This window comes from Peromyscus eremicus, chromosome 8a (assembly GCF_949786415.1).
Source record: "Peromyscus eremicus chromosome 8a, PerEre_H2_v1, whole genome shotgun sequence".
NCBI classification, from domain to species: Eukaryota; Metazoa; Chordata; class Mammalia; order Rodentia; family Cricetidae; genus Peromyscus; species Peromyscus eremicus.
In genome coordinates this window covers 62211314-62238205 of record NC_081423.1, presented here as the reverse complement: position 1 = coordinate 62238205, position 26892 = coordinate 62211314, and the positions used below count along the sequence as shown (strand labels likewise).

Sequence of the window (26892 nt, the reverse complement as noted above, 5' to 3'; positions counted from 1 at the left end):
ACCTTTAGGGCGGAGCTGATGTCATTTGCAGAGTCAGCTCTCTGGAAAGAGGTGTTTTTTTCCGGAGGTATGAGGTGTGGCTCGGACGACATCCACCAGAGGTCCCTGTGCCTCTTCCCACTGAGGCGGTCTTGCTGGCTGAGCTGAAGTGACACTCACAGGGTCCTGTTTCCCGAACACTTGTCGTGTCCTGGGTGTTGGAGAGCGTATTGGCAATGGAGTCCCCAGGGAACACAGCAGACAGATGGGGAAACTGGAGTGATCTAGTTCCTGCCACGTGGGAGGTGGCATGGGGCTGAGGTCTGTCTGAGTTCTCCATCTCCGGGGATGGAGCTCACCAGGTAGACCAGGTGTTAGAGATAAACATGGGGCTCGAGCATCCTTGCACGTGGGTAGTGTGTTTGCCTGACATCAGCCAGTCCAATGACAGTGGCTGGTCTGCAGCCAGCCGCCCTGTGCAAGCCCTTTCTAGTCAGTGGGATCTCCAGGGATGGCCCAGGTAGCTGGCAATAAAGCTGTGGGACTTGCGTTTTTCTTGTCGGTTCTGAGTGTTTTTGTGGGTAGAAACTCACCGGCCTCAGCCCCCAGGTGCCCCTGTCCTCTCCAGGTTAAAGCTGAGTCCTTGGGCTTTTCTCTGTCTTTGCTCTTAACTGTCAAAACTCTGAGCAGAAAGTAGATCTCTCAGTCCAGGCTGCTCAGTGAGTGCTTGCTGTATACAGTACCTACCAACTTGTTTGTGGGCTCACCAAAGCTCTTTCACACTCTAAACCTGCCCGCGTGTCAGAGCACAGAGGGGCCCACACTCCTGACGCAAACGACTATCGGGGTGGTGGGGTGGGCAGACCGAGGCCCTCTCCTGTGGCCAGCATCCCAGCGGCTCCCGGCACTGTTGGTCACTTCACAGGAACCTCAGGTGCTTTTAAATTCTGGAAAATGTAGATCTTGTGGGGTTTGTGATGAAGAGGAAATGACACCACCAGTGAGAGGTCCCCTGGCACACCCCCTGGGCTGGCGGGCAGGCCTTCCTGCGGTTTGTCTCAGAAAGTGGCCATTTGGTGCTTCCGTAGTTGCCCTGACTCTCAGAAAAAGTAGAGCAGCCCCGTTTCCCTGTGATAGGGGCCCTCACCGGCCAGACGCCTTCTCTTTCCTACGCATGGGCAGGAGCGAGCACTGCTCCGTAATAGAGTGAGTTCACAGGGGACAGCAGCTCCAGGACCCCGAGCTGCCAGCGGTCACAGCACGCCAGGAGCTTGTTCCTCAGACTGGCAGTGTGAGCTGTGATCTGGGTGTAATGAGGAGTCACTTCAAGTTCTATATAGTCCTGCCCGTGGCCTGCTTTGAGATGTTTAGCCCAGATCTCCGACAGCTTTTATAAAAAGATGAGACTAGGGTATACCTCAGTGGTAGAGTGTGGAGTGAATGTAGCTTTTTCCCATGCCACGCTGGGAAAAAGTGTTGTTTTTTTTTTTTTTGTTTGTTTGGTTGGTTTGGTTTCTCTGTGTAGCCCTGGCTGTCCTAAAACTCAATTTGTAGACCAGGCTGGCCTCAAACTCAGAAGTCCATTTGCCTCTGCCTCCTGAGTGCTGGGATTAAAGATGTGCGCCACCATTTTTTTTTTAAACAGCAAACCGTGTGCCAGGCTTCTGGGCATCTAGTGGTGGTCAGAGATGCAGACTAGACCTCTGGCTCTGCAGAACTCATACCAAAGGAAGAGAGGCAGACAAGCTGGAAGGAACGAGATTCATTTGGGCAAGGGCCTAGAGGCTTCCTGGAGGAAGGGGTGTGGAAACCCAGCCTAGGTCCAAGGATTCTTGGCAAGAGGTTCACTGGCACAAAGATGAGTGAGTGACTGAACAAGGCTAGGGAGGGCGGATAGGCGGAACCCGAGACCCACAGGCTGGCTCAGGCTTAGGCTAGGGTGGTGCTTCCCTGCATTAGCTGGCCACGGCCAAAGTCCTGTGTAAAACAGATATGTTACAAATCGTCCCCAGAGGTCCAGTGTGAACCCCACACTGTGATGGATGGTCATCATTGACGCTGTTGTTAACATTAGGAGTCTAGCCTCTTTCATTAATGTGGAAAAGGATAATTTTGAGTTCGTACAGCTATCTGGTGGGTAGGCCTGCCTCTGGTCAACCCTCTGAAGCTGTGGTGTACAGGCCATTTGCTGTGGAGAGAGGAAGGCAGGGAGGGAGCAGGGGAGAGAGGGAAGCAGAGAGGGAGGTAGACAGGGAGGGGGGAGGGAGGGAGGGAGGGAGGGAGGGAGGGAGGCGGCAGGCAGGGAGGCAGGGAGACGGGGGGGGGGGGGGGGGGGATCCTGAGGATAGGGCTCTGGTGTTTCCCTTCCTCCTTCCATCCTCAGCCATTTGTGAACACACGTCACACCCGGGTGCAGTACCAGACACAAGGGGGGCAGAACTGAGTGAGGAGAGACACAGGCCCTGCCTTCATGGAGAGTAGGGGGACCTAATGTGTTACTTGTGGGGGTTCCATATCCTCATTCAGCAGGAGCTAGTTCTTTGGGGGTGTAGAGGAGTGAAGTGAGACTCAGGAAGGAAGGAACTTCCTCGAGGTTCCCAACCAGTTAAGTGGCAGATTTGAACTGGGACCTGTTCATCTGGGGGGGGCAGGTATTCAGCCGCTGGATGAGGAAGTCATGGGAGTAGTAGGGCATGGTGGGCGATGTGGGGACGAGCCAGGGAAGGGGTTAGGGCCTCTGGTTTTAGAGTTTGCCTCTGCTCATACTGTAAAGAATGGATCCGAGCCTCAGGGAAGCATGGGCGTGTCTGTACTTAGGTCTGTACAGTAAAAGTGGTATCTGTGCAATGACATTTGTGAACTTTGCCCTGAAGATTTTTCAGGATCATAGGTTTCCTGGTAGAATAGCAAATACACTGGGGGTTGCGAGGCTAATTAACAAAGAGTGTGATTAGTACTGTCTGCCCTGGGCATCAGAACAGGGTGCAGAATATCCTAGGCTCAATGAAGAATGTGATTAGTACTGTCTGCCCTGGGCATCAGAACAGGGTGCAGAATATCCTGGGCTCAATGAAGAGTGTGATTAGTACTGTCTGCCCTGGGCATCAGAACACGGTGCAGAATATCCTGGGTTCAATGAAGAGTGTGATTAGTACTGTCTGCCCTGGGCATCAGAACAGGGTGCAGAATATTCTGGGCTCAATGAAGAGTATGATTAGTACTGTCTGCCCTGGGCATCAGAACAGGGTGCAGAATATCCTGGACTCACTTACGCTAGCACTGTCGCCAAACATCCTAACATCCTGAGAGGATTAATTTGATTTTGTTTCCCTACTACCAATGATTCCAGTTACAACTAACCCTCTTGACCCTGGTTAGCATGATTTGGGCCCTTGTGAGAGGACCAGTAGCTCTCGGGAGGGCTGAGAAAAGAGTCTTTTTTAGATTACCAGTGGAGCCAAATTATGCTTAAAAAAATTTGATCTATGTGTTTTGCATGTATGTGTATGTGTACGTGTGTGTATGTGTGCATGTGTGTGTATGCGTGAATGTGTATGTGTGCATGTGTGTATGTGTGAATGTATGTGCATGTGTGAATGTATGTGCATGTGTGTGTATGTGTTCACGTAGGCCTGTGCATGTGGAAGTGAGAGTTGATGTCAGATATTTCCCTCAATTGTTCTCTATCTTAAAAAAACATGTATTCTCTTTCTGGTGTGTGTGTGTGGTGCGCGCCTGTGCGCGTGCATGTGCACATACTCTATAGCATACATGTGAAGATCAAGGATGAGTTGCTTCCCTTCTTCCTTCATGTGGGATCCAGAGGTCAGACTCAGGGTTAGTTTATCGGTCTTAGTGACAAAAGTACTTTTACTGGCTGAGCCATCTGGCCGACCAATATTTACTAGTGTTTTAGGATGTATGTTAATAAGGTCACAAATGTCATCAAACTCTTGAGAAACACACTGAGATCTTGTCAGGTGATGGGAAAAGGGATGCGTTACCTAGACAGCCAAACCCTTCTGGGCCTGAGATTCTAAGTGTCAGGGTCTGGCTTTTAGGTGGTGCTTGCCTTTTGGGGACACGGAGTTACAATAGGACGTGAATCTGGTCTCAGATAGTCTCATAGGCACTGGGTGCCACTGGCTTAGCCAAACCAGGTAGCTGCTCCGCTCGGTTCTCTGGGTGGTGGCATACTCCCCCCCGTTGGAGCCTGCTGGGTAGCCTGAGCTGAAGGAGCCTCCTTTCCAAGCTTATGCCAGCTGTGCCCTCCGTATGTGTGTCTTGCCTCTGCCCTCGGTGTTCCTCAGTGCTGGTCAGAGCCCTGTGCTTGACCCGGCTCAGTCCGTCCTTGTTCAAGCTTATCTTGCTTGGGTCTTTTGAAAGCTTTGGACATTTTCCCCTTGGGTCTGGAATTTGCTGACATCTTGGGGTGTGTATCCCCGATAGCCTGTGTCAAGGGCTGTCACCAACACTGTCTCCACCCAGTAGTCACAGCCATCTCGTTGGGTGCTCTGTGCAGTGATGAGCTGACTGCTTGTCTCTTAAACTCTCTGAGGGAGCATCTTTTATTATCATCTGTGTGTGTGTGTGTGTGTGTGTGTGTGTGTGTGTGTGTGTGTGTGTGTCTCAGAGGGGAAGGATAAGTAACTTGTCCAGCATCCCAGAGCCAGGGGAGACCTTCTGCCCCAACCCAGGCTGTCTGAATCACAGCTGGAAGGTTGCTCCATCTTTGCGGGTCTCTTCACTTTCCTTGTTGTCAGTTACCCATGTTTGTGCCCCAAGCAGGAAGGCGGGCTTCTGTTTAGCTGGCCGCCGTTCTGAATGGTTGTGACCTTTACTGTTGAGGAGCTGGTTTTGAGGCCAGCAGTGGGCTGGCCTCAGTGAAGGGGGGCCGCCATACTTGGGACCAGACCCTCCTAACTCCTTTCCCCATCTGTAGCCTCTCTGCACCATGAGTGACAGCAAGGGGTTTCCCCCGCCCCCTGCTGGCCCCAGTTCTCAGCACATCCCTGGCGTCTCCCAGAGGGCACATGGCTGCCACATGCTTTTGCTACCCATAAAGGTGACCTTTTCTTTGCTGGACTTCCCACAGGCAAAGCTGGTGCGATACATCTGCAAGCAGCGGCAGTGTAAGCTGAGCGTGACCCCCAGTGACCGGACTGCCGAGCTCAACAGCTACCCGCGCTTCAGTGACTGGCTGTACATCTTCAACGTGAGGCCCGAAGTGGTGCAGGTATGCAGCAGGACCCAGGCCAGGGACAGGCAAGAGGGGACAAGCAGGGGCCACATCCAGACCTGAGAACGAGGCTCACAGGGCTAAGACAGAGGGGCGACATGCTCCGCTCTTGGGAGGGGAGAGAGGGCGGTATAGGATTCGGGGAACTGCAGCATCCAGTAGGAACCCAGGGTACCTGTGGCTACAGCAAGTGCCCCGGGTGCCATTGCCTCATAAACTGGGGCAGCCTCACCACACTGCTCATTCATTTGATCATGACGATGACCTTCTTTTCTGGAATCCTTGACTCTATGGCAGACATTGTGTTTAACACTGACTGACATTGTAACCTTGGGGCTAGAGAGATGGCTCAGAGGTTAAGAGTACTTACTTCTCTTACAGAGGACCCAGGTTCAGTACCGGGACCCAGTACCCACAGAGTGGCTCACAACCACCCATAACTTCAGTTCCAGGGGATCAAAGGCCCTCTTCTGGCCTCCACAGTCACCAAGCACGCATGTGGTGCACACGCATACATGCAAACAGAACACTCATCCACATATTAAAAGAAAATGACATTGTTATCTTACTCTGTCAAAGTTCTCGCAAGAGGGTTTTGCCATTGCTTTATATTCAGGGACACACAGCTGGCAAGTGGCAGTCAGGGGACTGGGAAACAAGAATCCAGGCTCAGTTTACCCTCCCCACTGCTGAGCTTGTTGCTTTTCTTCTTCAGTCCGTCTTTCCATCCATCCATCCAACCCACCCGCAGCTTAATCACTTAACCAGCCAGTGTACTTGAAGACTGTATCAGGGTACAGGGCAGCACTCAGGGAGCCACCATAAGCAACCATGTGGAAGCTGGGCTTCAGCAGGTCAAGTCTCGTAAAATCTCCTACGTCTGTTCTAAAATGTAAAAGACGGACCCTCGCTAGCGCTTAAAGTTAAGTCCATTCTGCGAGGGAGGGTGCTGAGGAAAGAGAACGGGGGGGGGGGGGCGGGGGGGGGAGTGTCCTGCACATCCCTGCCACTCACAAACAAAACAAAACAAAAAACAAAACAACCCTTTGCAATTCTGATCCTTTCCCCCAGTGTAAAAATCTCTATAACATTTTCAGGGGGTTGGTTAGGACCGGCCAGCCAGGCTGGGAGTCGTTGGTCTCCTGGGGCTCTAGCTATACCTTTTGAGATGAGAGCTGTAATCTGAAGCCTGGATACCAAAGAAAGTATGAAATTACCTTGTGTGTGTCGTTTCCTGTCTGCCACAGGTTGAAGGAACAATCGGTTTTGGGCATATGAGGGTTTATAACATTACTAAAATTAATCTCCTCTGTCATTTGGTGTGGTTGGTTGGTTGGTTGGTTGGTTGGTTGGTTGGTTGGTTGGTTGGTTGGTTTGAGACAGGATCTTGCTATATAGCCTTGGCTGGCCTGGAACTCTGCCTAGACCACAAGGTGGCCTCAGACGTGAGGTGGTCCTCCTGCCTCTGCCTCCCAAATGCTGGCTTATAGGTGTGCATCACCCTGCTCCTGCTTGGCTGTTTTGTTTTGTCCTTTTCAAGTGTGGCCGCTCAGATTGGAATTTAAGTGTGTTGCTCATCTGGTCCTTCTGTGGCCCGTTGGGACATCTAGAGCAGTCTTACGCTTTGCTCTCATCTTTTGACAGTTAACCCAGTGTGTTTGTCTCATGTTTTCACACTTTCGTGTCTTATTTATTGTTTCTTTATTACTGTTTTTCACAGTGGGTGTGATCAGTTATCAGACAAAGGTGAATTCCAGCCATTGGCACTTAGATATGGCAGTCTTTGTAAATACTCGGTAATTTCCCCTAGGAGACATTTCTGAGTGGAAAATGGCACCAACATAAAGCGTGCCTTGACCTATCGTAGGGTTGGGGAGTGAGTGGATCTCAGCCTGACTGGCCCCAGTTACCCTCATGTGCAGTGTGGTCCACGTTGTAGGCAGAAAAGGGAGGGCGGGAGTAAGACTGAGGGAGACTGCTTTGTCCAACAGGCTCCTTGAGTGTTAACAGTTACACTCCCACACACTTGCAAGAAGTGATCAGGGAACAAATAGAGACCCATGGATACCGATGGGTGCCTGTAAGCTGCTTTCACACAGCACAACGGCAGGGGTTGTTATGAAGTGAGCAAGCAGAGGCCTCCCTCTTCCTGGGCTCTGAGATGACCGCCTTGTTCACAGTTGCGGGTGCCCTGGCCAGACCTCTCCATGCATGCTGCAGTCATTGAAGCCAACAGTTCACGTTCGCTCCCTTCCTGTCTTTTGTTTGCTCTAGTGGGATCGTGCAGGATGACTTCTGCGTGATGTTAGTCTTACTCTCGCCTCTGTAAATCCAGAAAATCCACCTCCTTCTGCTTCTCCAGCACAACAGTGAGAGAATTCTTCAGGATGTCTGACCGTGGGTCGGGGATGCAGCTCGGTAGATGAGTGCCTGGAAAGAGACCATGAACCCTTCCCAGCCTGCTGGGGAGGGCTGGGGTCCACTCAAGTGATGGCTGGCCTGCTGTGCGGGAGCAGGGAGCAGGGACATCCCCGGGAGCTGAAGAGGAAAAGGAAGACCACACACATACACACACACACACACACACACACACACACACACACACACACACACACACACACAGAGTGAGCCTCTGGGTTCTATCCTCAGCACCAGGAGGAACGGAGGGAGGAAGGAAAGAAGGAATCTGTTGCATGAATGATTGTGTTTAGATGGGACCGCTTGCTTACACAGGTGTTCACGGTGACATCAGCATCTGAATGAGGCTGAGAGTCTGTGCCCACAGAACCCACTTACCTAGCCCCAGCGTGCCTGGCATCCATGGGGATGGAGGTTGGGGGTGTTGGGGTTCTTCTCAGTATCTCTCCATCTCTCAGTATACCAGATCCAGGACGCCTGGCAGCTGAAGGGTCCAGCCTTGGCATCTCACCACAGGATGATGTGTCTTAGGGCTGCCCCTGAAGCCTCTGTGTGTGTGTGTGTGTGGCAGGGGGGAGAATGGTCTTTATGTGGTAGGATTTGTACCTTCCACCTCTTGAAGCTTGTGCTGACCTTGACTCTTCACAGCTTCACGGCTGAGGAAGACAGATGCATGAATCACATACACATGAAGCCGTCTGAAGATAGGTTCTCCTTTACAGCATCGCCTTCCTAGGGTTGGCCTACCTCACCTCAGCTTTATGCTGCAGGTTGGACAGTGTTCGTGGTCACTTGCCAGGCAACAGAAGAAAGAAGGATGTCAAGCCAGGCCCATGTGGCGGCACACACCCTTAATCCCAGCATTCAGGAAGATGAGGTAGGAAGGTTGTGAGTTTGAGTCTAGCCTGAGCTACACAGTTCGAAGATAACCTGGGCTGCATAGCCAGACACTGCCTCAAAAGAAATTAATTACTTTGAGTTGACATGATTATGGAGTGACAGCTCCACTCCCAGGCTCCTGGTAAGCCGAGGTGACCACATTCTTTCCGTTTGCCCTTACCTGTCTTACCTAGGATTGCTATTGCAGTGAGGAAACACCAGGACCAAAAGCAGCTGGAGAAGGAAAGGGTTCATTTGTCTTCCACTTCACTGTTCATAACTAAAGAAGTCAAGGAAGGAACCTGGGAGAGCTGGCACAGAGGCCATGGAGGAGTGCTGCTTTCTGGCTTGCTCAGCCTGCTTTCCTATACATACGTACGTGCCCAGGACCACCAGCCCAGGAGTAGCCCCAACCACGATGGACTGGGCCTTCCCACACCAATCATTAAGAAAATGGCTTACAGTCTTGCCTACAGCCCAGTCTTATGGAGGCATTTTCTCAACTGAGGCTCCCTCCTCTCAGATGAGTCTAGCTTGTGTCAAGTTGACATAAAATTAGCCAGCACATCACTTGAGTGGATCCCAGCCCTCCACAGCTCAGTGCCTGCTGTGGTTCTTCTTACCTGGAAATCTTGGATTCCTCCTCTCTCCCCACACCTGGGGATGCCCAATGCAGACCCTGGGCAGAATCTTTGCCTAATGGGACCTCAGTGGTGGGGATGCTCTACTCCTTCCACAGTGGGTAGCCCAGGAAATGATGTTTTAGATATACTGGCAGCCTGAACTCTGCATGGTTCTGTATCAACATGAGCTTTAAATTGTGTGGATGTTGGGCTGTCTCTGCACTTGAGCTGTGCAGGTCTTGAGTCTGCCTAAGAGGGCCTGTGCCAAGAGCTTGGTTGCTCTGACACTCTCTCTGTCCCATTAGCTCCAGACTTGGATAAAACACAAGTTGAGAGCCGACATAAGGTACTCTAATGGAAGCCAGCATGGTATGTGTGAGGCCAGCAGACAGACTCATCCTAGACAGTCAAGGAAAGATCACACTAGGAAAGACATCAGACAGTACCAGGGAAGTGACTTTTCAGCCCCTAACTAAGAAGAGCACCCAGACAAGGGAACAGTATCTGTGGGGCCCCTGTGGCTGTGTGGGGGACCAGCCCCCACCTCTTCCTGGATACTCTTGAGGAGTGAGAGATAAGAGATTTAGATAGAAATAAAGAGGGAAGAGAAACAAATAGAGACACAGGATAGCCTCGGGAGGGCTTGGATCCTTATCCACCGACCGGTCCAGAACTTTATTCCAAAGGGCTATTTATAACAATAGGCAAAAGACCTCCCCCTTGCTAGATACAACCAAAGGAGACCCTTCCAAACACCTGGCACCCAGGCCGTGATCCAGTCATCCTCTCATGGATGGTTAAAACAAACTTAGATTTCCCTAGGAAACTCCTGTGGGCTCCCACATGGCTGGAAAAGCCAGAGCTGTGCTCATAGGATACACTGGAGAAGGGTCTGGGAGGAGGCTGGTAAGGAAACTGGGCCAGTTCAGGAACTCCGTGTGTGTGTGTGTGTGTGTGTGTGTGTGTGTGTGTGTGTGTGTGTGTGTGTGTGTGTAGCACAGAGTGTGGGTTTGTCTTAAGGGGGATAATTGAAGCATGTGAGAGAGCAAGGGACGAAGGGTGACTATGGGAATTGTTTTCAGGAAAATAAAGCTCCCACTGGTTAGCAGGCAGAGTTCATCATGGGCTTGCTAGAGAGAAGCTCGGGAGGAAGCAGCCACCTGCTTGGGGGCCCTGCGGCCTAGAGAGTGGAAGTACAGGGCTTGGGAAAGGGCCTGGAGGCAAGTTCAGAGGCGAGGCCCCTCCCTCTGCCTCCCACACTAACCATTTCCAGCCACTCCTGCCCCGCAGGTTAAATCTAAACATCACAGCTTTGGTTTCTGGCTGCAACGGGGGAAATGATTTCAGAGCCTGCTGGCCAGGAGCCATTTTTTTTTTTCTTCCCCTTCAGCAATTCCCCTGTTGGAAGTTTTTAAAGGAAGTGGGAAGGGCCGGCCAGGATCATTTCTACCAGGCAGAGGCGGATGCTGCGGAGAACATAGGGTCCAGCACAGAGCCTCACTCACCGTATGTCCGTCCTGCATGAGCTCTTATAACTGGCACTTGCGAGCTGAGGATGTCCATGGGTCCCGTAAAGGACTTTGTGTTGTGGGTCAGATAGGCAGGGTTCTCTTCTCCCTTTCTTCTGTCCTCTCAGCTCTAGGCTGGAAGAGGCCTTCTCTGGGGATGAGCGCCTGACCACCACCACCACCACCGTCACCATCTCGACCTCCCACTGGCTGGGAGTGGCTGTGCCTGGGTGTGGCCTGTGTGCCTGTGTGTGCCTGGGTGTGGCTCCAAAGATAGGAGGGTTCTCTAACAAACAAACAAACAACAAAAAGCACATTGGCATTTGGTCCCCGAGGTAGAGATCAACAGAGTGAGTCCTGTGGGCCTTTTCCCAGCCTCTTTACTCTTCCCCTCAGCCCCGCTTACCCCCTGGGAGCCAGAGGCCTGGCCCTTTGCTCTCCAGCAGCTGGGGGCTTTCCCAGGAAGCAGGTCCACTGCCTTGAGGAGGGATCAGTAGAGAAGTGTCTGCCCTGGTAGCTTGTGCCAGAGGAAGTGAGATCGTTGTGTTAGATGACCGGTCTCAGTATGGATGCTGGAACTCAGGAACAGCTTCGCACACTGGACCACAGAGTCCTCCCTGCTTAGGATGGGCCAGCAGCGGCCCAGTGGTGGACTGGCATGCTTCTGTTTGCCACATCCAACCAGACAGAGAAGGAGCTGAAGTTGGCATGTGAAAGGGAAAACACAAGTGACAGGCTTGTGTCGTGTAGGGGAGTGTGCGAGTGTGTGTCACCAGCATGCACACACACACGAGCCTGTTGCATATTTACACCTGGGGAAGGGGGAAAGGGCATCATTCTCTGGCTTGGCAAACCGAAGCTTGGAGAAGTTGACTTGTCAGCATTGTACACTGTGTTAGCTGGTGGCGAGGTCCGGGTTCGAACTCAGCTTGTTGTGATCCACAGCCATGGGCTCCACCCAACCCCAGGCCCCAGAAGAGCCCCGTTCAGTGTCACTGTCTGTGGTGGTGTGACAGAGTTGGCTGCCTTGCTCTCACACCCCTCCCCTCCTTGCCGCCCTCTCCCCGCCTTCTTCTTCCTGTCCGTTCATGACATAGTCATCAATCAGTTATTCTTTGCTGGGCACCCAAAGGAATTCTCTTGGGGATTCATTGATGAATACAATAATGTGCCCTGAGGGCTTATAGCTGGAGAATACACCGGTTACAGACAGCCACAATGCAAAGCGGGTGACTGAGGGCCACAGATCCCAAGTGGAGGGGTGTACGTGACTCTCACTAGTTAATTCACTCTCGGTGAGCTGTGTTTAGCCATGGTTATGAGCGTGTGTTTAGCCGTGGTTATGAGCGTGTGTTTAGCCGTGGTTGTACACTGTTTACCATTCTAGGTATATGACACTTTCCAGTTGATGGAGTGATGTATTTTCTTCTGATCCTGGGCCAAGGTATCTTTTAAGTTTCCAGGGCAAGGGTGCCACTGGGCTCTGACAGTCTGCAAAGAGTCACAGGTGAGAGTGTACCTGATAAGCCTGTGTTGTGTGGTCCTTTGGTCTACAAGCCCAACTCCTAGCTCTTTGGAGTTCTAGGTTATGGAGTACAGTCCAAGGTGACCAGACTGGATGTGCTATGAGGACAGGGATCTGGCTGCTTCAGTCATGGCTCTGTCCTGCCCCTTGGGCTGAGATGTCACAGGAGCTCTGTCATCTGAACCGGTGAAAGTGGCAGGCCAGTGAACTCTGGGGAGGCCTTAAATCACCATAGCAACCATTTCCAGGCTGTCGTGTCCAAAGGCTCCAGGCTGGACTTGAACAACAGCATGTGCCTGTGGCGGGTGGTTTTGGAGTGGTGTGTACTTATCCCCTCTGGATACTGCTAGCCTCCAAGCTGCTAGCTTGCATGTGTGCGCCCTCCTCTGGGAAGACAGGATTGCTCTCAAAGAGATCTGATGAACCAGACTACATAGGGAAATGTTTGTGTCAACACTGCCCTGCAAAGCAAAACTTCCTCCCTTGCTACCTTTTGTAGCTAGAGTTTTCCTGCCTGGCCCACAGTCAGAACAAATCTCTGTCACCCGCCAGTCCCACAGCCGCTCAGACTCAACCAAGTAAACACAGAAACTTATATTGCTTACAAACTGTATGGCCATGGCAAGCTTCTTGCTAACTGTTCTTATATCTTAAATTAATCCATTTCTATAAATCTATACCTTGCCACGTGGCTCGTGGCTTACCGGCATCTTCACATGCTACTTGTCATGGCGGCGGCTGGCAGTGTCTCTCCCCTCCTTCCTGTTCTCTCAATTCTCCTCTCTGTTAGTCCCGCCTATACTTCCTGCCTGGCCACTGGCCAATCAGTGTTTTATTTATTGACCAATCAGAGCACATACAGACCATCCCACAGCAACCTTTTGTGTGTGTTTAGTGTGTACATGTGTGTACGCAGGTGTGTGCACATGTGGAGGCCAGAGGAGATGTTGGGTGTCCTTCTCTATCACTCTCCACCTTATTCCTTAGAGATAGGGTCTCTCACTGAACCGGAAACTTGGCTGGTAGCCTGCAGTCCCAACTATCTCTACCCCCGCATGCATAGAGTTCCTCCTGTGCATGAGCCATACTGAATGTTTTATGGGGTTCTGGGGATTTGAACTCAAGTCCTCATCCTTGTACAAACACTCGTAACCACTGAGCCATCTATCCCTAGTCCGTCACCCTTCTTTTTAACAACCAGCAGCAGGTGAGTTCTAGGGTCCCCTGCTCCCAGAAGCTTAGCCGTCTTGGAAAGGAATATTGTTGAGAGTGTGACCTCTGGATAGGTGAGCTGAGGCCTGCCCAGGGACAGACAGAATACAGAGTTGCCCTCCGCCAGCTGTGTGCGTGGACAGTTCCCTTAACTTCTCTGCTCCTGTTTTCTCATCTGCTGGTTGTTCTAGTGAGAAGTGTGGAGTCATGTCTGGTACCTTCTGCCTCCTCCGCCCCCGCCCCCCAGTCAGTTCGCAGCTCCCTCCATCCGGCTCTGTGTCCATGCACATCCCAGATCCATCTGGGTCTTTTCCCTCGGCAGGCAGCACACCTCTGCCACTCCCCTCTCCACTTCCCCCTCCCTCCGCTTCTTTGTGCCTGATCCCGGTGTGGTTTTGCTTTGCACATCCAGAAATCTGGCTTTTCTGAGCTCAGTCCTTCATCGATACCTGGTCACACTCAGCCTCGTCACCATCCCTTCAAGACCCTGAAGTGTCAGGGTCCGTCTCCTTCCTCACCTCCTGCCTCTTCTCCCTTTGCAGGCGTTGGAACAAGGCTATTTCCTGTCGCAGCCACAGGCCCTTGTATATTCATTTCTTCTCCCCCGTGGATTCTTGTCCTCAGTCTAATGCCTCCTCTTCCTCTGCAGGGCCCTAGAGAAGCTGCCCTGTCTAAATCAGATGCCTCTCATACCCACCACAATCTCACTCAGCGCTGTTTCCTTCCTAGCGCTTACAGATTTCAAACACACATTTTAGTTAGTTTTTGAATTTGTTCTTTATTTTGGTTCTTGCTGGGCAAGACTATATTGTGCTCAGTCTAATATCCCCAGTGCTCTTTGCTGACTGGTTGACTGGAGGATGGCTAGGTAGAAAGAGAGCAGGGTATCAGGGACAGAGTAAATACTTACCAGGCAAAGCTGTTGTATGCTCCTCCCACTAGTTGAGGCTTTTCTGTAAATGCAGCTACCAGTGGATTTAGGACACAGGCCTGGAGCAGTATGTGTACAGGGATTGATGCTGTTAGGAAGTTGCCTCCTGGATGAGCAGCCTCGTGTGGCAGGCATGCAGGAAATGGACAGCTCAGCCTCACTCCTTCCCACTGTGTGTGCCTGTCAAAAAGTCCATTTCCCTTGGACCTGTAATGGCCAAACCTCAGGCAGGGCTCTGATTGGATCGGCTTTGGTCACATGGTCACATACTGTGCTCAGTAACAGGTTAGGAAGGTGAGAGCTGGGTCCAAGGGCCCAGCCTGGGTGGAGGAGCCTGAAGGGCCGAGGGCCACCTGCATTCAGAAACAGGTTCCTGACCAGGTACAGGGATGCAGCTCTGCAATACAAGCTACTCAGGAAGCTGAGGCAGGAGGATAGCAAATTCCAGTCTTCCTGGGTGTCTCAAATTTTCAAAGGAAAAAGAAGGCAGAGCTCCGCCTAGTAATCTTCAGTAATTTACAGGGTGGTGGGGTTTCCAGAGGGGGGGGTCCTCACGCCCTGCCAGCATCAGGAAAGAAGGCTGTGGACACACCTTGGTGTGATAACTATTACTGTTGTAGCTTTCATGGCATCTGTGCCCCTCAGCCCCCATCGGAGAGGGTCACCTGGAGGCCTCATGTGACCATCGGCAGACAGGACTCCTGTGCTCACGGAGGAGCCACAGGCCTCTGGCTCAGAGATGGCCTAGACTGGCTTCTCAGCTCCCCTGTGGCTCTGCTGAGACCGTGTTCCTAGAATATAATTGGTGAGGCAAGTTTTGTTGGTGGTGATGGTTTTGATTTTTTCAATTAACATTTCTCTAAGAAAGTAGTAAATGCTTATTTTATAAAATACAGATGAGCAAAGAAAATAAGACCTGTAATCACATTCAGAGACCATCATTGGTTCTTGGGTTTAGCCTCCTACCCCCCAAGTTTTGTGACAGCATCTCACGATCCCAGGCTGGCCTTTAACTCACTATGTAGCCAGGACTAGCCTTGATCTTATGACTTTCGTGCCTCCACACCCCAAGAACTGGGATTATGAGTTTCCACTACAATGCCCAGGTTAGATTTTCCCTGCTCTTCAGTGCTTATTCATATGTTCGGGTTCAAAATGTGCAAAGTCTAGGGAGTGGTAATCGTTCTGGTTACTAATGGTTGACCTCATGGTCTTACTGCTGCCGGGAACAGACACCGTGAATGTGGCTGTCTCCTTCCGGGCAGACCTCTTTGTTACAATCCTTTTCTTTTAATGTTGTAGTTCACGGGTGAATTTAGGCTGTGATGATTTATCGAGGATGCCCGTTGCTCTTGTTACTGATGGGAGCTGTACCTAGATGTCCCGTCCGGTCCTCTCAGCCACCTTCAAGAAAGCATGCGTGATGCTCAGGGGGCAGCAAAGGAAGAAAAACTAAGTGACATGTCCCCTATGAGGCCACATAGGTGGGACATGGCCGAGCCAGGCCTCTCCAGGAAGTCTGACTGGAAGACTGGGACTCAAAATTCACTTTCTCTTCTTTTCTCTCTCAGTTCTTATGGGTGGGCCCTTGTCCTTACTGCTCTGATGCCTGGGATGTTTGCATTTATTTAATTTGTTTATAGCGTGTTCGTGTGTGTGTGTGTGTGTGTGTGTGTGTGTGCGCGCGCGTGTATGTGGCGGTCAGAAGACAACATCAGTGCCTTCCTCAGTTGCTTGTCGCCCTATTTTTTGAAACAGGGTCTCTCACTGAACCTGGAACTCACCGACTGGGTAGACTGGCTGGCCACCAAGCCTGAGGGATCTTCCAGTCCCCGTCTCCCCAACCCAGAGGTTACAGATGTGGGCCACCTCGCCCGGATTCCTTTACTGGGGTTCTAGGGGTGTGAACTTGGGTCTTTTCCCTGTGTGGCAAGCACTTCACCAACTAATCCCTCTCCCCAGTCCCCTTAATTTTATTTATTTTAAAAAACAGTTATTTATTGCTTTAAAGAAATATTCCCCAAATCTAACCCTGTTCATTGTAAGGAAACTAGAAAGTAGAAAACTTCAAAAAGAAAATGAAATCACCCCCAGACACTGACAGTCTACCCTGACTTCTTTCTTTTTTCTTTTTTCTTTTTTTTTTTTTTTTTTTGGTTTCTCGAGATAGGGTTTCCCTGTGTAGCTTTGTGCCTTTTCCTGGAACTCACTTGGTAGCCCAGGCTGGCCTCAAACTCACAGAGATCCGCCTGGCTCTGTCTCCCAAGTGCTGGGATTAAAGGCGTGCGCCACCACCGCCCGGCTCTGACTTCTTTCTTATCATTTTCTTATTTTGAGAGAGGAAGGGTCACTGCTCCTGGGGTCACTTCTAGCTAGGTGACAGCGGTACATGCTCCTTTGCCAATGTCTTGTCTGCTGTCCAGGGCGTGTTGTGACTCTTAGGGCTTTTGTGTGCCCCAAACGTGTTAGAGGCTGTGGGGGCTGAAGGGTAGCTGTAGTTCATGTGGAGGTGGGGAGTCCCCAGATGACTCACGGGAGGTAGGAGACAACAATGCTCACCCTGACTCAGTTCTTGCCTTTTGGAGGGAGCTAGTGGGGCAGGGACAACTGGGTCCAGGCAGCCAGGGTCCCCACCCCCTGCCATGAGGCCGCCAAGAGCCTATGTGCAGCCTCACGCCCAGCACCTGCTCTGGGAAGTATGTGCTGACTCCCTGGCTCCCAAGCACAGACTATTTTTGGCCACAGTGACTGTTCGCTAGTAATGAAAACAGAAACCCCTCTCTCTGCCTTGTTCTTCCATGGGACAGGCACTGGGGGCCAGGGCCGCCGTGCTCAGGCCCCCTCACCATGCATTGCCTGTGGAGCTGGGTAATGGCAAAGGCTTCAGGGGACCCAGGAACCCCACCACCCACCTTGCCGAGAGAAGCCCAAGGCTCCAGCCGGCCTGCACCAGATGAGAGTTGTGAGGTAGGCGGGGGAGAGCCTTTCCGGGGGTCCTCAGAACGGGTCCCTTTGGCTGGACTCTGAGTCCTTGCTTTGCCAACTGGCTATAGAACGTATGAGAGGAGCGTGCACTTTAGGGGAGGCAACTGTCATTTCATATCCCCTCCCTACGGCAGAGCATGGCTAGGGAGCAGTCTGAATCTTAGAAGCTAACTGTCCCCATCTTTATAATGAAGGGGTTGGCTGCTTTCATGCTTTGAGTCTGCCGTATGCACAGGAGCTGACCTGTGACAGCTGTGAGGGGTTGAGCCTGCCCCTTAGTCCTCTGGTCGGTCAGGACAGGGAAGCTGGGCCACACAGAGAATGTAAGTGCTGACCGTGGAGAGGTGGGGCCGAGGTCCAGCACTTACCTGCCATGGCCCAAGATGACTGACTGAATCATTCCGAGCCTCAGTTTCCTTAGCTAGCAAGCATTTATACCTGGGCCTCTTACTGAGTGGTGGCAGTGCCCGTAATTGTTATTTTTGTGGTTAAACTGGTTGGAAAGGAGGAAGCATGTGGAGAAGCTGAGTAAGAATCAGTGGGTCATGGGCCCCTGTAGATCTTGGGCCTTGTCTCAGAAGCCAGGTGTTGAGTACAGTTGGCACTCTGAGATTTCCATCTTCCTGTCACAAAAAGTGTACCTGTCTGCCAGGCGGGCAGTGGTGGTGCACACCTTTAATCCCAGTACTCGGGAGACAGAGCCAGGCGGATCTCTGTGAGATCGAGGCCAGCCTGGGCTACAGAGTGAGAGCTGGGACAGGCACCAAAACTACACAGAGAAACCCTGTCTCAAAAAAAAAAAAAAAAAAAAAAAGTGTACCTGTCACCAAAGTGGGGGTGGATAGGGTGGGCAAGATTTGTCCCCTGCTACCATCATCTGTGGTAGGAACTTTCGGGTTCTAGAGCAACATCCCAGGACTGATTGCTTTGGATTACATAGGGCTCTCCCACGAGGCCAGCATGTGGTTTGGCAGTTGTCCCTGGAGGTGAGGCTCAGGGCAGAGGTCAGGGACTTCCCCCCAGCCTCTGGGTTGCACCAGCTCAGAAGACCTGGAAGGAACTGGGCCTTGACACCTGGGTCGGGAGGACTTAGGCTTGCCGGGAGCAGAGAAAGCCCTGAGCGGGTGAAGGACCGAGTGATCCCATGTGCTGTGGATGTGGGCACAGCCATGTCCAGTTCCCCAGGGCCTCAGCAAAGCCTTCCCCACAGTGTGAGGTTCAAAGGAAAATGGCAAAGCCTTCCTCGGGGAATCAAGTGTGAGTATTAGTAGTGTGTGCAGAGAATGCCTGCCATAACCTCTCCCCCACGTTTACTGCCCTAAGACTGTCCCCTACTGACGCCACTCCACCCCTACAGACGCCACTCCGACCAAGATTGGTTAGACCTGTTGTCTCCTTGATCCACCCGTATACCATAAACCCTGCCTCCTTCTGGATCTGTGTGTGACAACCCTGCCTCCCTGTCCAGCTGTGTGTGATAACCCTACCTCCCTGTCCAGCTGTGTGTGATAACCCTACCTCCCTGTCCAGCTGTGTGTGATAACCCTACCTCCCTGTCCAGCTGTGTGTGATAACCCTACCTCCCTGTCCAGCTGTGTGTGACAACCCTGCCTCCCTGTCCAGCTGTGTGTTACAACCCTACCTCCCTGTCCAGCTGTGTGTGACAACCCTGCCTCCCTGTCCAGCTGTGTGTGACAACCCTGCCTCCCTGTCCAGCTGTGTGTGATAACCCTGCCTCCCTGTCCAGCTGTGTGCAGTGACACCCCCTCCCTCTTCAGCTCTCTGGAACGATCACACCAAGCTTCCAGAGTGCTGCAGTTAGTTTCTCCATCCCAGAGCCAGGCCAGACAACCCCAGCCTTCCTGTCTGTGTCCTCCTCTGTCTTTCCCTCATTCTCTTGCAGTCCCCAGTCAGTGCGTGGACGTGGTGTGGCCGCCATGGAAGCCAGGGACCTTCCTAAGGCACAGCCTATTCTGGTGTTGGTTCCTGTGGGGTGCAGGTCGCCAGGGCCTTGTCCCGGTGCTGTTGTTTGGATGACACAGCAGGTTTCCTCCTCCCTAGGTCTTGTATTTTTTTTTTCCTCTGTAAATTCGTTATTGGGCTAGATTATCTCTCAGGTCCCTTTGAAGTCTGCCACTGACTTTGGCAGGCGATGGGTTTCTCCTCATTTTCTTGGGTATCCATTGGCTTTTTTCATGTCCTCAGAACCTGGTGGCCATGGTGATAGTCCCCTGGCTCAGGTCCTAGCCATCCTCTCAGAAGCTTTTGGGCTTCCATAGCTTTGGGGCCCAGGGCTGTGGGGCTGGTAGTATTCAGCGGCCCTGGAAAACTACAGAGAAGGCTGCCTGCCCGCGGGGTCTCCTGAGAGATCTCCAGCACCTCCTCTTTGGATGCCCATGGGGAGCTCTGAAACAATGCATCCCTTGTCTGTAGACAGAAGAATCTGCTTCTCAGGTCTCCAGCCCTGGGCTCCTGCCGAAAACCTAGTTCCTTCCCTGCTGAGACAGACAGACAAACTACCCAGAAGACAAACCTCCAGTGCTGACCACTGATGTGGTGCCCTGCTCCAGGGGTCTGGGACTAGCTCCTGGTCCTGCAGGACTGTTGCTGGGGGTCAGACATGCAGCTGTGATACAGACATGCAGCAGGATTCGCCACCGGTACTCAGGGTTCTTGTCCTGCAAACCTGGAGGAGGCAGATGTAGGTAGGAGGATGGGGAGATTGGGGCTGGGGTTATAGGTCATTGGTAAAGCGCTTGCTTAGCGTATGCAAGACTCTGGGTTTAGTCCTTGGCACTGAGAAAATGGGGGAGGAACTTGGGTAGGGAAGATATCAGGGACCAGCAAACAGTAAAGAAGGCTGGAGGCATGGCCCTGTCCTTGTACTACATCTGAGACTTAGTTGTCCCTTAGGAGGGCTGGGTTGTCCCTAATGTTTCGGACGAGCTCTTGGCCTTATGGTGCCCTGAACTGCTGGGACAGCCCCAACTTAGGCCTGTTCTCACACCTCCCCATTTGCTTCAAGAAGTGGCTTGGTGTGGTGGCATATCATATGGCCATTTGTCACCCAGCTGTCACCTGCTGCATCAACAAAGGAGGCAGGGAAGCCTGAAGATCTGGGGAGCTGTGCCCTCGAGCAAGGCAGGGTCAGCTAAGGGCCTCTGAACCTGGCTTACTCAGGTCCGGCCCCTCTGCAGAGCCCTGTGTGATCCAGGGTGGGGGTTTCTCATTTGCCGGTTCTCCAGAAGCAAAGTGTCACTCAAGGGTTTCTGCAGCTCTTTGGCTATCTACCCTATCTACCCTAACCCCAAGACTTCCTTTCAAACAGTCTTTTTTTTTTTTTTTTTTAAGATTTTTATTACTTTTAAGCCTGTGTGAGTGCACACGCACACACACACACACACACACACACACACACACACACACACACACACGCTCACTCACTCACTCACCAATGCAGGTGCCTACAGAGGCCAGAGATGTCAGAGCCCCCTGGAGCTGGCGTTTTAGGTGGTTATGAACTGTCAGACAGAGGACCTGGAACTGAACTCCGGTCTAATGCAAGAGCAGCAAGTGCCTTAGCCCTTCGGCAGTCCCGAGCCTGGCCCCTGCTTTGAAAGGGTATTCCAGTTGTCCTGTTGTCTACTGTTTGGTTTTGTGTGAGAGACGGAACCCTGAGTCTTGAACAGACTGTTACAGTTTTGACTTGAACTTTACTGTGGGGTCTTGAGGATGACGCTGTTTGTTTATTGAGACAGGGTCTCCCTCTGTAGCCTGAGCCGGCAGGCCTCTCTTTATTTTGGGAGGATGACGTAGAAGCTGATGAGCACAGGCTGTGTTTTGAGTGGCAGGCGTGGACCCGAAGCCTGTCCTGGATGACCCTCCCTCGTGATGTTGACTGGGGTGGGACCAGGGATGCCACCACAAGGGGAAGCAGGAAAGGAGGAGCAGTGAGGGCCAGGGCCTCTGGGGGATGAAGCCCGGCAGAGCTGGCAAGTATGTATGGAGTGACGGAATAAACCCACTTGGTCAGGACCGAAGAGCTGTGGTCCACAGGCCAGATCTGCCCACCATTGTTTAAAGAATGAAGAATTTTTTTTTTCAAACTGGCGGGGGTGGGGTGGGGGGTAGGGGTGGCACAAAATATTCTGTGACAGATGAGAATGATGTAAAATTCAAGTGTGAGTGTCCCTGAGTATCATTTGAACATGGCCACACCTACTCATTTACATGTTGACATCGGGATATGTGGGTTTGGCCATGGCAAAGTGGAAGGGTCCTTTCTTATGCCCATGTCAGGAAGTGGAGCTGGGTGACTGCTGGGAGGCAGGCCCCGGTCGGTGGCACTGATGCTGGGCAGTGAGACCTGGTGCCATCCAGAGCCAGAGAGCTATACCAGGCGGTAGTGGAAAGTACCAGGAAAGGAACTGGCGTGCGTTGCCGAGGAGCCTGAAGCAGGGGTGAGCCTAAAGGGGCGTGTGGGAAGGAAGCCTCCTGGAAGCTCCTCACAGCTGCTTTTGTCCCCTCTGCTAAGAGCTCACCCTAACTAGACCCTCACTCCAACTGTCCCCTCAACTCTGGCCGGAGTTACAGAGCATTTGTGTGTATGTGACCCAGGCCAGGCAGCGTGGGCCCTGGCATGACCACTACCCTCCCTCTGGCCCACATGTGTGCGGATGGCTCCCTGTGTCAGCCGGCACAGTTTCTAAGTATAGACCCAGGCTGCCCCGTGGCTGCTGGTAAGTCCCAGGATACCATCTGATACTCAGTATGACCTGTGACCCCAGCCACTGCCAGCTGCTGGAGACTGGGGGCGGGGGCATGTTTGGCCATACCTTTCCCTGCCTCCGGCTGTGGGGGACAGAGACCAGCAGGCTCCTGTTAATGGCATGGCTTAATTGTCACAGGCTGGGATGACCTCAGTTTGCAACTGGCCCTGCTTCCTCCTTGTCACCAGAAAGGATAACTTAATGTCACTCACTGGAAAACTTAAGTCATAGTGTTTGAGGGGGAGAAGGCAGAGCCAAGGAGGCAGTGTTCCTGATGCCCCACTCATGATCCATGTGAACCCCGCGGCGTATTGGATCCATGGCGGGGCATATGGCTTCTCTCAGCTTCCAGTTAACACATTTTATCCTGGCTCAGCAGCCCGAGTGAGCAGAAGTTCTTTTAGAACCAGTGTGGCTTCGCAGCCTCCATCCCTTTTCCAGCTCTCCAGGGCATGACGGAGGGAGACAGATGTGGTTCTTAGATGACCAATGACCGTCTCCCATAGGCCTCCAAGAGGGCAGCCAGGGGCCTCTCAAGCTAGAGAGGGTTTCCCAGTGGCTTTCTGGGTGAGTTTCTCTTCAGCAGGAGGCAAGCTGATCCTTAACCTGCTTCTGGTTCTCTAGCATACAGGGGAAAGACTGTGATTTGACCTCACTTCCTAACAGGGACTCCCCTGTGCTGTCCCCGTCTTGGTGGGTGGGTGAGTCACATCTGTGTGTGAGGTTAGGGGCTTTGAGTTGTTTGGGTTGAGGCATGATACCAGGACCACTCCTAGGGGTCAGGGAGGCTCATCTCACTGTGGGGGCTGGGCACCTTTCTTATCTTAGTCCCCCTGATTCAAGCATGCCTGCCTCATGGGACTTCTCTTCTTGTTTAACGTTGGGTCGCTTTATGTGCAGGGTGGGTACCTCATTGAGGTAGCCTGGTCACCTTCACTGCTGGGTGACAGGTCGCTTGTGCCAGCAGAAGGAAGGCTTTAGAAGTCACTGGTCAGATGCACTCTGGGCAGGATCACATTCTTCCAGCAGCCTCCATCCTCAGGTCCTAGACTCTGTGTCCACTAACGCATCTGGATTAGTTGCCACCAAGTAAAACCAACCATTCAAAGAAAACCCAGGTTGTCATTACTGTTTAAAAACAAACAAGCCGGGCGGTGGTGGCGCACGCCTTTAATCCCAGCACTCGGGAGGCAGAGCCAGGCGGATCTCTGTGAGTTCGAGGCCAGCCTGGACTACCAAGTGAGTTCCAGGAAAGGCGCAAAGCTACACAGAGAAACCCTGTCTCGAAAAACCAAAAAAAAATAAATAAATAAAAACAAACAAATGAAAACAAAACAAACATACAAAAAAACGGGGTCTTATGCAGCCCAGGCAGCCTCAAACTTATTGTGTAGCCACGCCTGACTTGAACTGCTGTCCCCTCTGCCTCAGCCTCCCAAGTTTTGGATAACAAGCATGGCACACCAAGCCCAGCTGAGTTTTTATTTTATTTTTATTTTTTCATGCCGGAAGTCCTGGCACACTTCCTGGTTTTCTCCATCCCCATAATACTGAGAGCAGTGGGTGGGTTTCTGGTTAGCCTTGCCCTTTGTGGCAGAAAACATCTTATCATAAAAAGATAGGTATAGAGATAACTCCATTGCTGCAGCTTCTGGGGACTGGGGCTGCCCCCCCCCCCAAGTTCCCCATCTGCCTCCTCACGCCAGGGGGATTTAAGTGGTAGAAAGAACTGTCACTCAAGAATAATGGTGTGCTAAGCAGTGTGATTGCATCCATGTGAGGGTGAATGTTCACACCCCTGGACGCCAGGCAGAAACACTGAGTGGCGTGCCCATGCCAGAGGGGTGGGGACGATGCCAGTGTATGGCGGGTTCTAAGGTGGCTTTCTTCTCTAGCATCCCTGCTGCCCCACCTTGACCTTTCCCATTTTTCAACACTGTTTTGAATCAAGTCATGAAGAGTACTGGCAAGGGAAGGATAGAAAGGCCACACTTCCGCCCTATTCAAGGGGGAGCAGATTGATCTTCGGGCTTCAGAGAAGTGAGACACTTCTAGCTAATCTGAAGCTATAAAAAAAAATCATTTTTTTCTTTTTCCTTTTACATTTTTTTTATGTATTTAGGAAAGAGATTTGACATATTATTTTTCTTTCCAGGAGAGTTAATTTGCTTGGATAAAGAACAAAGGACCTTCCATGTTACTGGGTGGTTCTGGTGGAACGTAGGTAGAAATTGGCTTCTGAGTTCCAGGTTAGCAATCCACAGTGTGGGAGAGTGGCAGGAGCTCTGGCATCTGACGGGCTGCCATTCGGGTCACGTGAGCTCTCCAGTTCCTGGACATGAGTGGCATGGACTTCCTGACACAAAGCGGTGGGCAGTTGTACTGGCAAGTAGACGAGAGTCATTATTTTGTTTGAGAAATTGAAAGGTGTGGTTCATGAAGAAGGGATAAAAATGAAAGGAAAAAAAGCCCTTCCTGTTAGCTTTCAAGTTAGGTTGGAGGTTAGGGCTCCCGAGCCTGACGCCATCATGGCCACCATATCTCTCATCTTCCAGGAAGCTGCTGAGTCAGCGTTCTAGACAGTATGTGTGCGTGTGGGTGTGTGCCCATGCATGGGTGTCCGTGGGAGACCAACCGAGGACATCCCATCCAAGGTAGAATGTTGCTTTGTGTTTGGGGTTTGGCTGGCCTCAAATTTAAGATCCTCTTGTATGCAGTTCCGAACTGGGATTCCAGGCGTGTGCTGTGTCCCACCCGGCTCTTGAGTGCAGCTGTGTGGAGGTGAAGGTCCCCTGTCCCTGTCACAACAGTATCGTCAGACTTCTTTCCATGGCAGAATGAACGGGAAGGATGCCCAAGCTGCACTGTGGTGAAGAACAGTTGCTGGGGAAATAAGAAAGGCTGGTGGGCAAGGGGAACAGTTCCCGTGTGGGAACCGGTTTATAATCAACCTCCCCTCCCGGTGCTGCTCTGAGCAGCGGCTTCCTGTGGGTTTTCATGTGATAGAGTGGAAGGATTTCTGGCAGCCAAGAGTTTGTCTGACCAGTGATGGTGATCTTTCTTGGTATTGTGTGTTTCTCTCTCATTGTGGTGGGGATTGTTGTAAACGGTACTGAGAATCCTGCTGGAGCCCTGGAGGTGGAGTCACCTCCTGCTGAGACATCAGGACCTGCCACAGGTGCTGTGGGGGGAGGGGCGTGGCCCACACTGACTTAGTCCAGTTTGACACTGTGTTTTACACTGCAAAGCACTGTAAGTGACCTGACGGTGAAATCACTCTCTTTTTTTTTTTTTTTTAAAGGTTTATTTATTTATTATGTATACAGTGTTCTGCCTGCATGTGACCTTGCAGGCCAGAAGAGGGCACCAGATCTAATTGCAAGTGGTTGTGAGCCACCATGTGGTTGCCGGGAATTGAACTCAGGACCTCTGGAAGAGCAGTCAGTGCTCTTAACCACTGAGCCATCTCTCCAGCCCGAAATCACTCTCTTAAAATAAAGTTTGAACTGGGTGTAGTGGTACAGGCCTGTAATCCAGCACTTGGGAGTCTGAGGCAGGAGGATAACCTGGAGTTGGGAGGCCAGCCTGAGCTACCAAATGCGTTCCAGCCCAGCTGAGATACAGTGTAAGCCCCTGTCTCAAGAAAACAATCAAAAACTAGGTGATGTTTTTGGAAATCACTTCAAGCTTTCTAGACTTGCTTGACATGGGATGTGTGGCCATCTCAGTCACTGCATACGTGAACAGTCGTACAAGGCATGAAGGAGGACGAGGAAGGCAGTGAGGATGCAGATGGCCAGGCCAGTCATGTCGCTGGTGTACTTGTCTGTATCTTAGTGCATAGTAATTACTTATTTGCTCAACCCACACACCACGCGCGCGCACACACACACACACACACACACACACACACACACACACACCACACAACACCACATGAGAGGGAAAGAGGGAGAGAGCCTAGACTCTAAGCTCCTAGAAGCAGAGATGTACTCCACTTCCACTGTTCCTTGTTATCTGTGGAGTCTGTGGGCGGGAGGAAAAGTCCGTCTTTGAGGTCAAGTCTAACTCAGTACTCATGCTTTGTATTAGCTTTCTAATGCTGGGTCCCATGTAGCAACTTCAGGCTCGCCCTGTGTGTAACTTCACGGCTCTGTAAGGGAGGATGGTGAGGAGCCCAGCCCCAGGCCAGGGTTGCAGAGGCTTTAACAAGGCCCAGTAGGGAGTCAGCCAGGCTAGCTGGCCTCTTTTCTGGAAGCTCTGGGGGAAAGAATCCATTTCCAAGTATATTTAGGTTGGTGGCAGAATCCAGTTTCTTTAGGTGACTTTAGAGGCAGAAGGAAATTTCCCCTCTGCCCTTTAACGGTCCCTTGGAATAAACTGGCAAAGGTGAATGGGAGAGAAACCACAAGAACGTATTACATGCACAGATGCTGTCCAATTGCCCCCAGTGGCTAAAAGATCCAGAAGTTACCCTCCGTTTCTGCAGAGGGAGGGAGGGAGGTGGGCAGTTTTGAGAGGTCCTTGCTGATTGTTAGGGCAATGAATGATCTGGGGCAGAAAAACAGCTGCATGTTAAATGATGCTTTTTGGAATTTAAGTGAGCCGAAGGGACCAACATGATCCTGCAGAGCAGAGGAAGAGAGGTGTCCTTCATTCATCCCTGGTCACCTTTTCTGAGGTGGATGGTGGGCTTTTAGGTGGGACAGAGGCAGTGGTGGTGTTACCTGTGGCTCATGCATCTGAGCAAGACCAGGTGAGAGGGCCCTGGATTCTGAGCCTGCTTCTGAGGCCCTTTAATTCATGTCCATCAAATTGCCTAAC

At 51.8% G+C, this 26892-nt stretch overlaps 1 protein-coding gene across 1 annotated transcript in view; it reads left to right on the top strand.

The window, feature by feature from the left end:
* Window positions 1–26892, top strand: part of Ksr1 (kinase suppressor of ras 1) — a 132333-nt gene that overhangs the window by 72399 nt on the left and 33042 nt on the right. Inside the window, 1 exon segment of the mRNA XM_059271298.1 lies at window positions 5075–5215. Coding sequence (XP_059127281.1) covers window positions 5075–5215 — 141 coding nt within the window.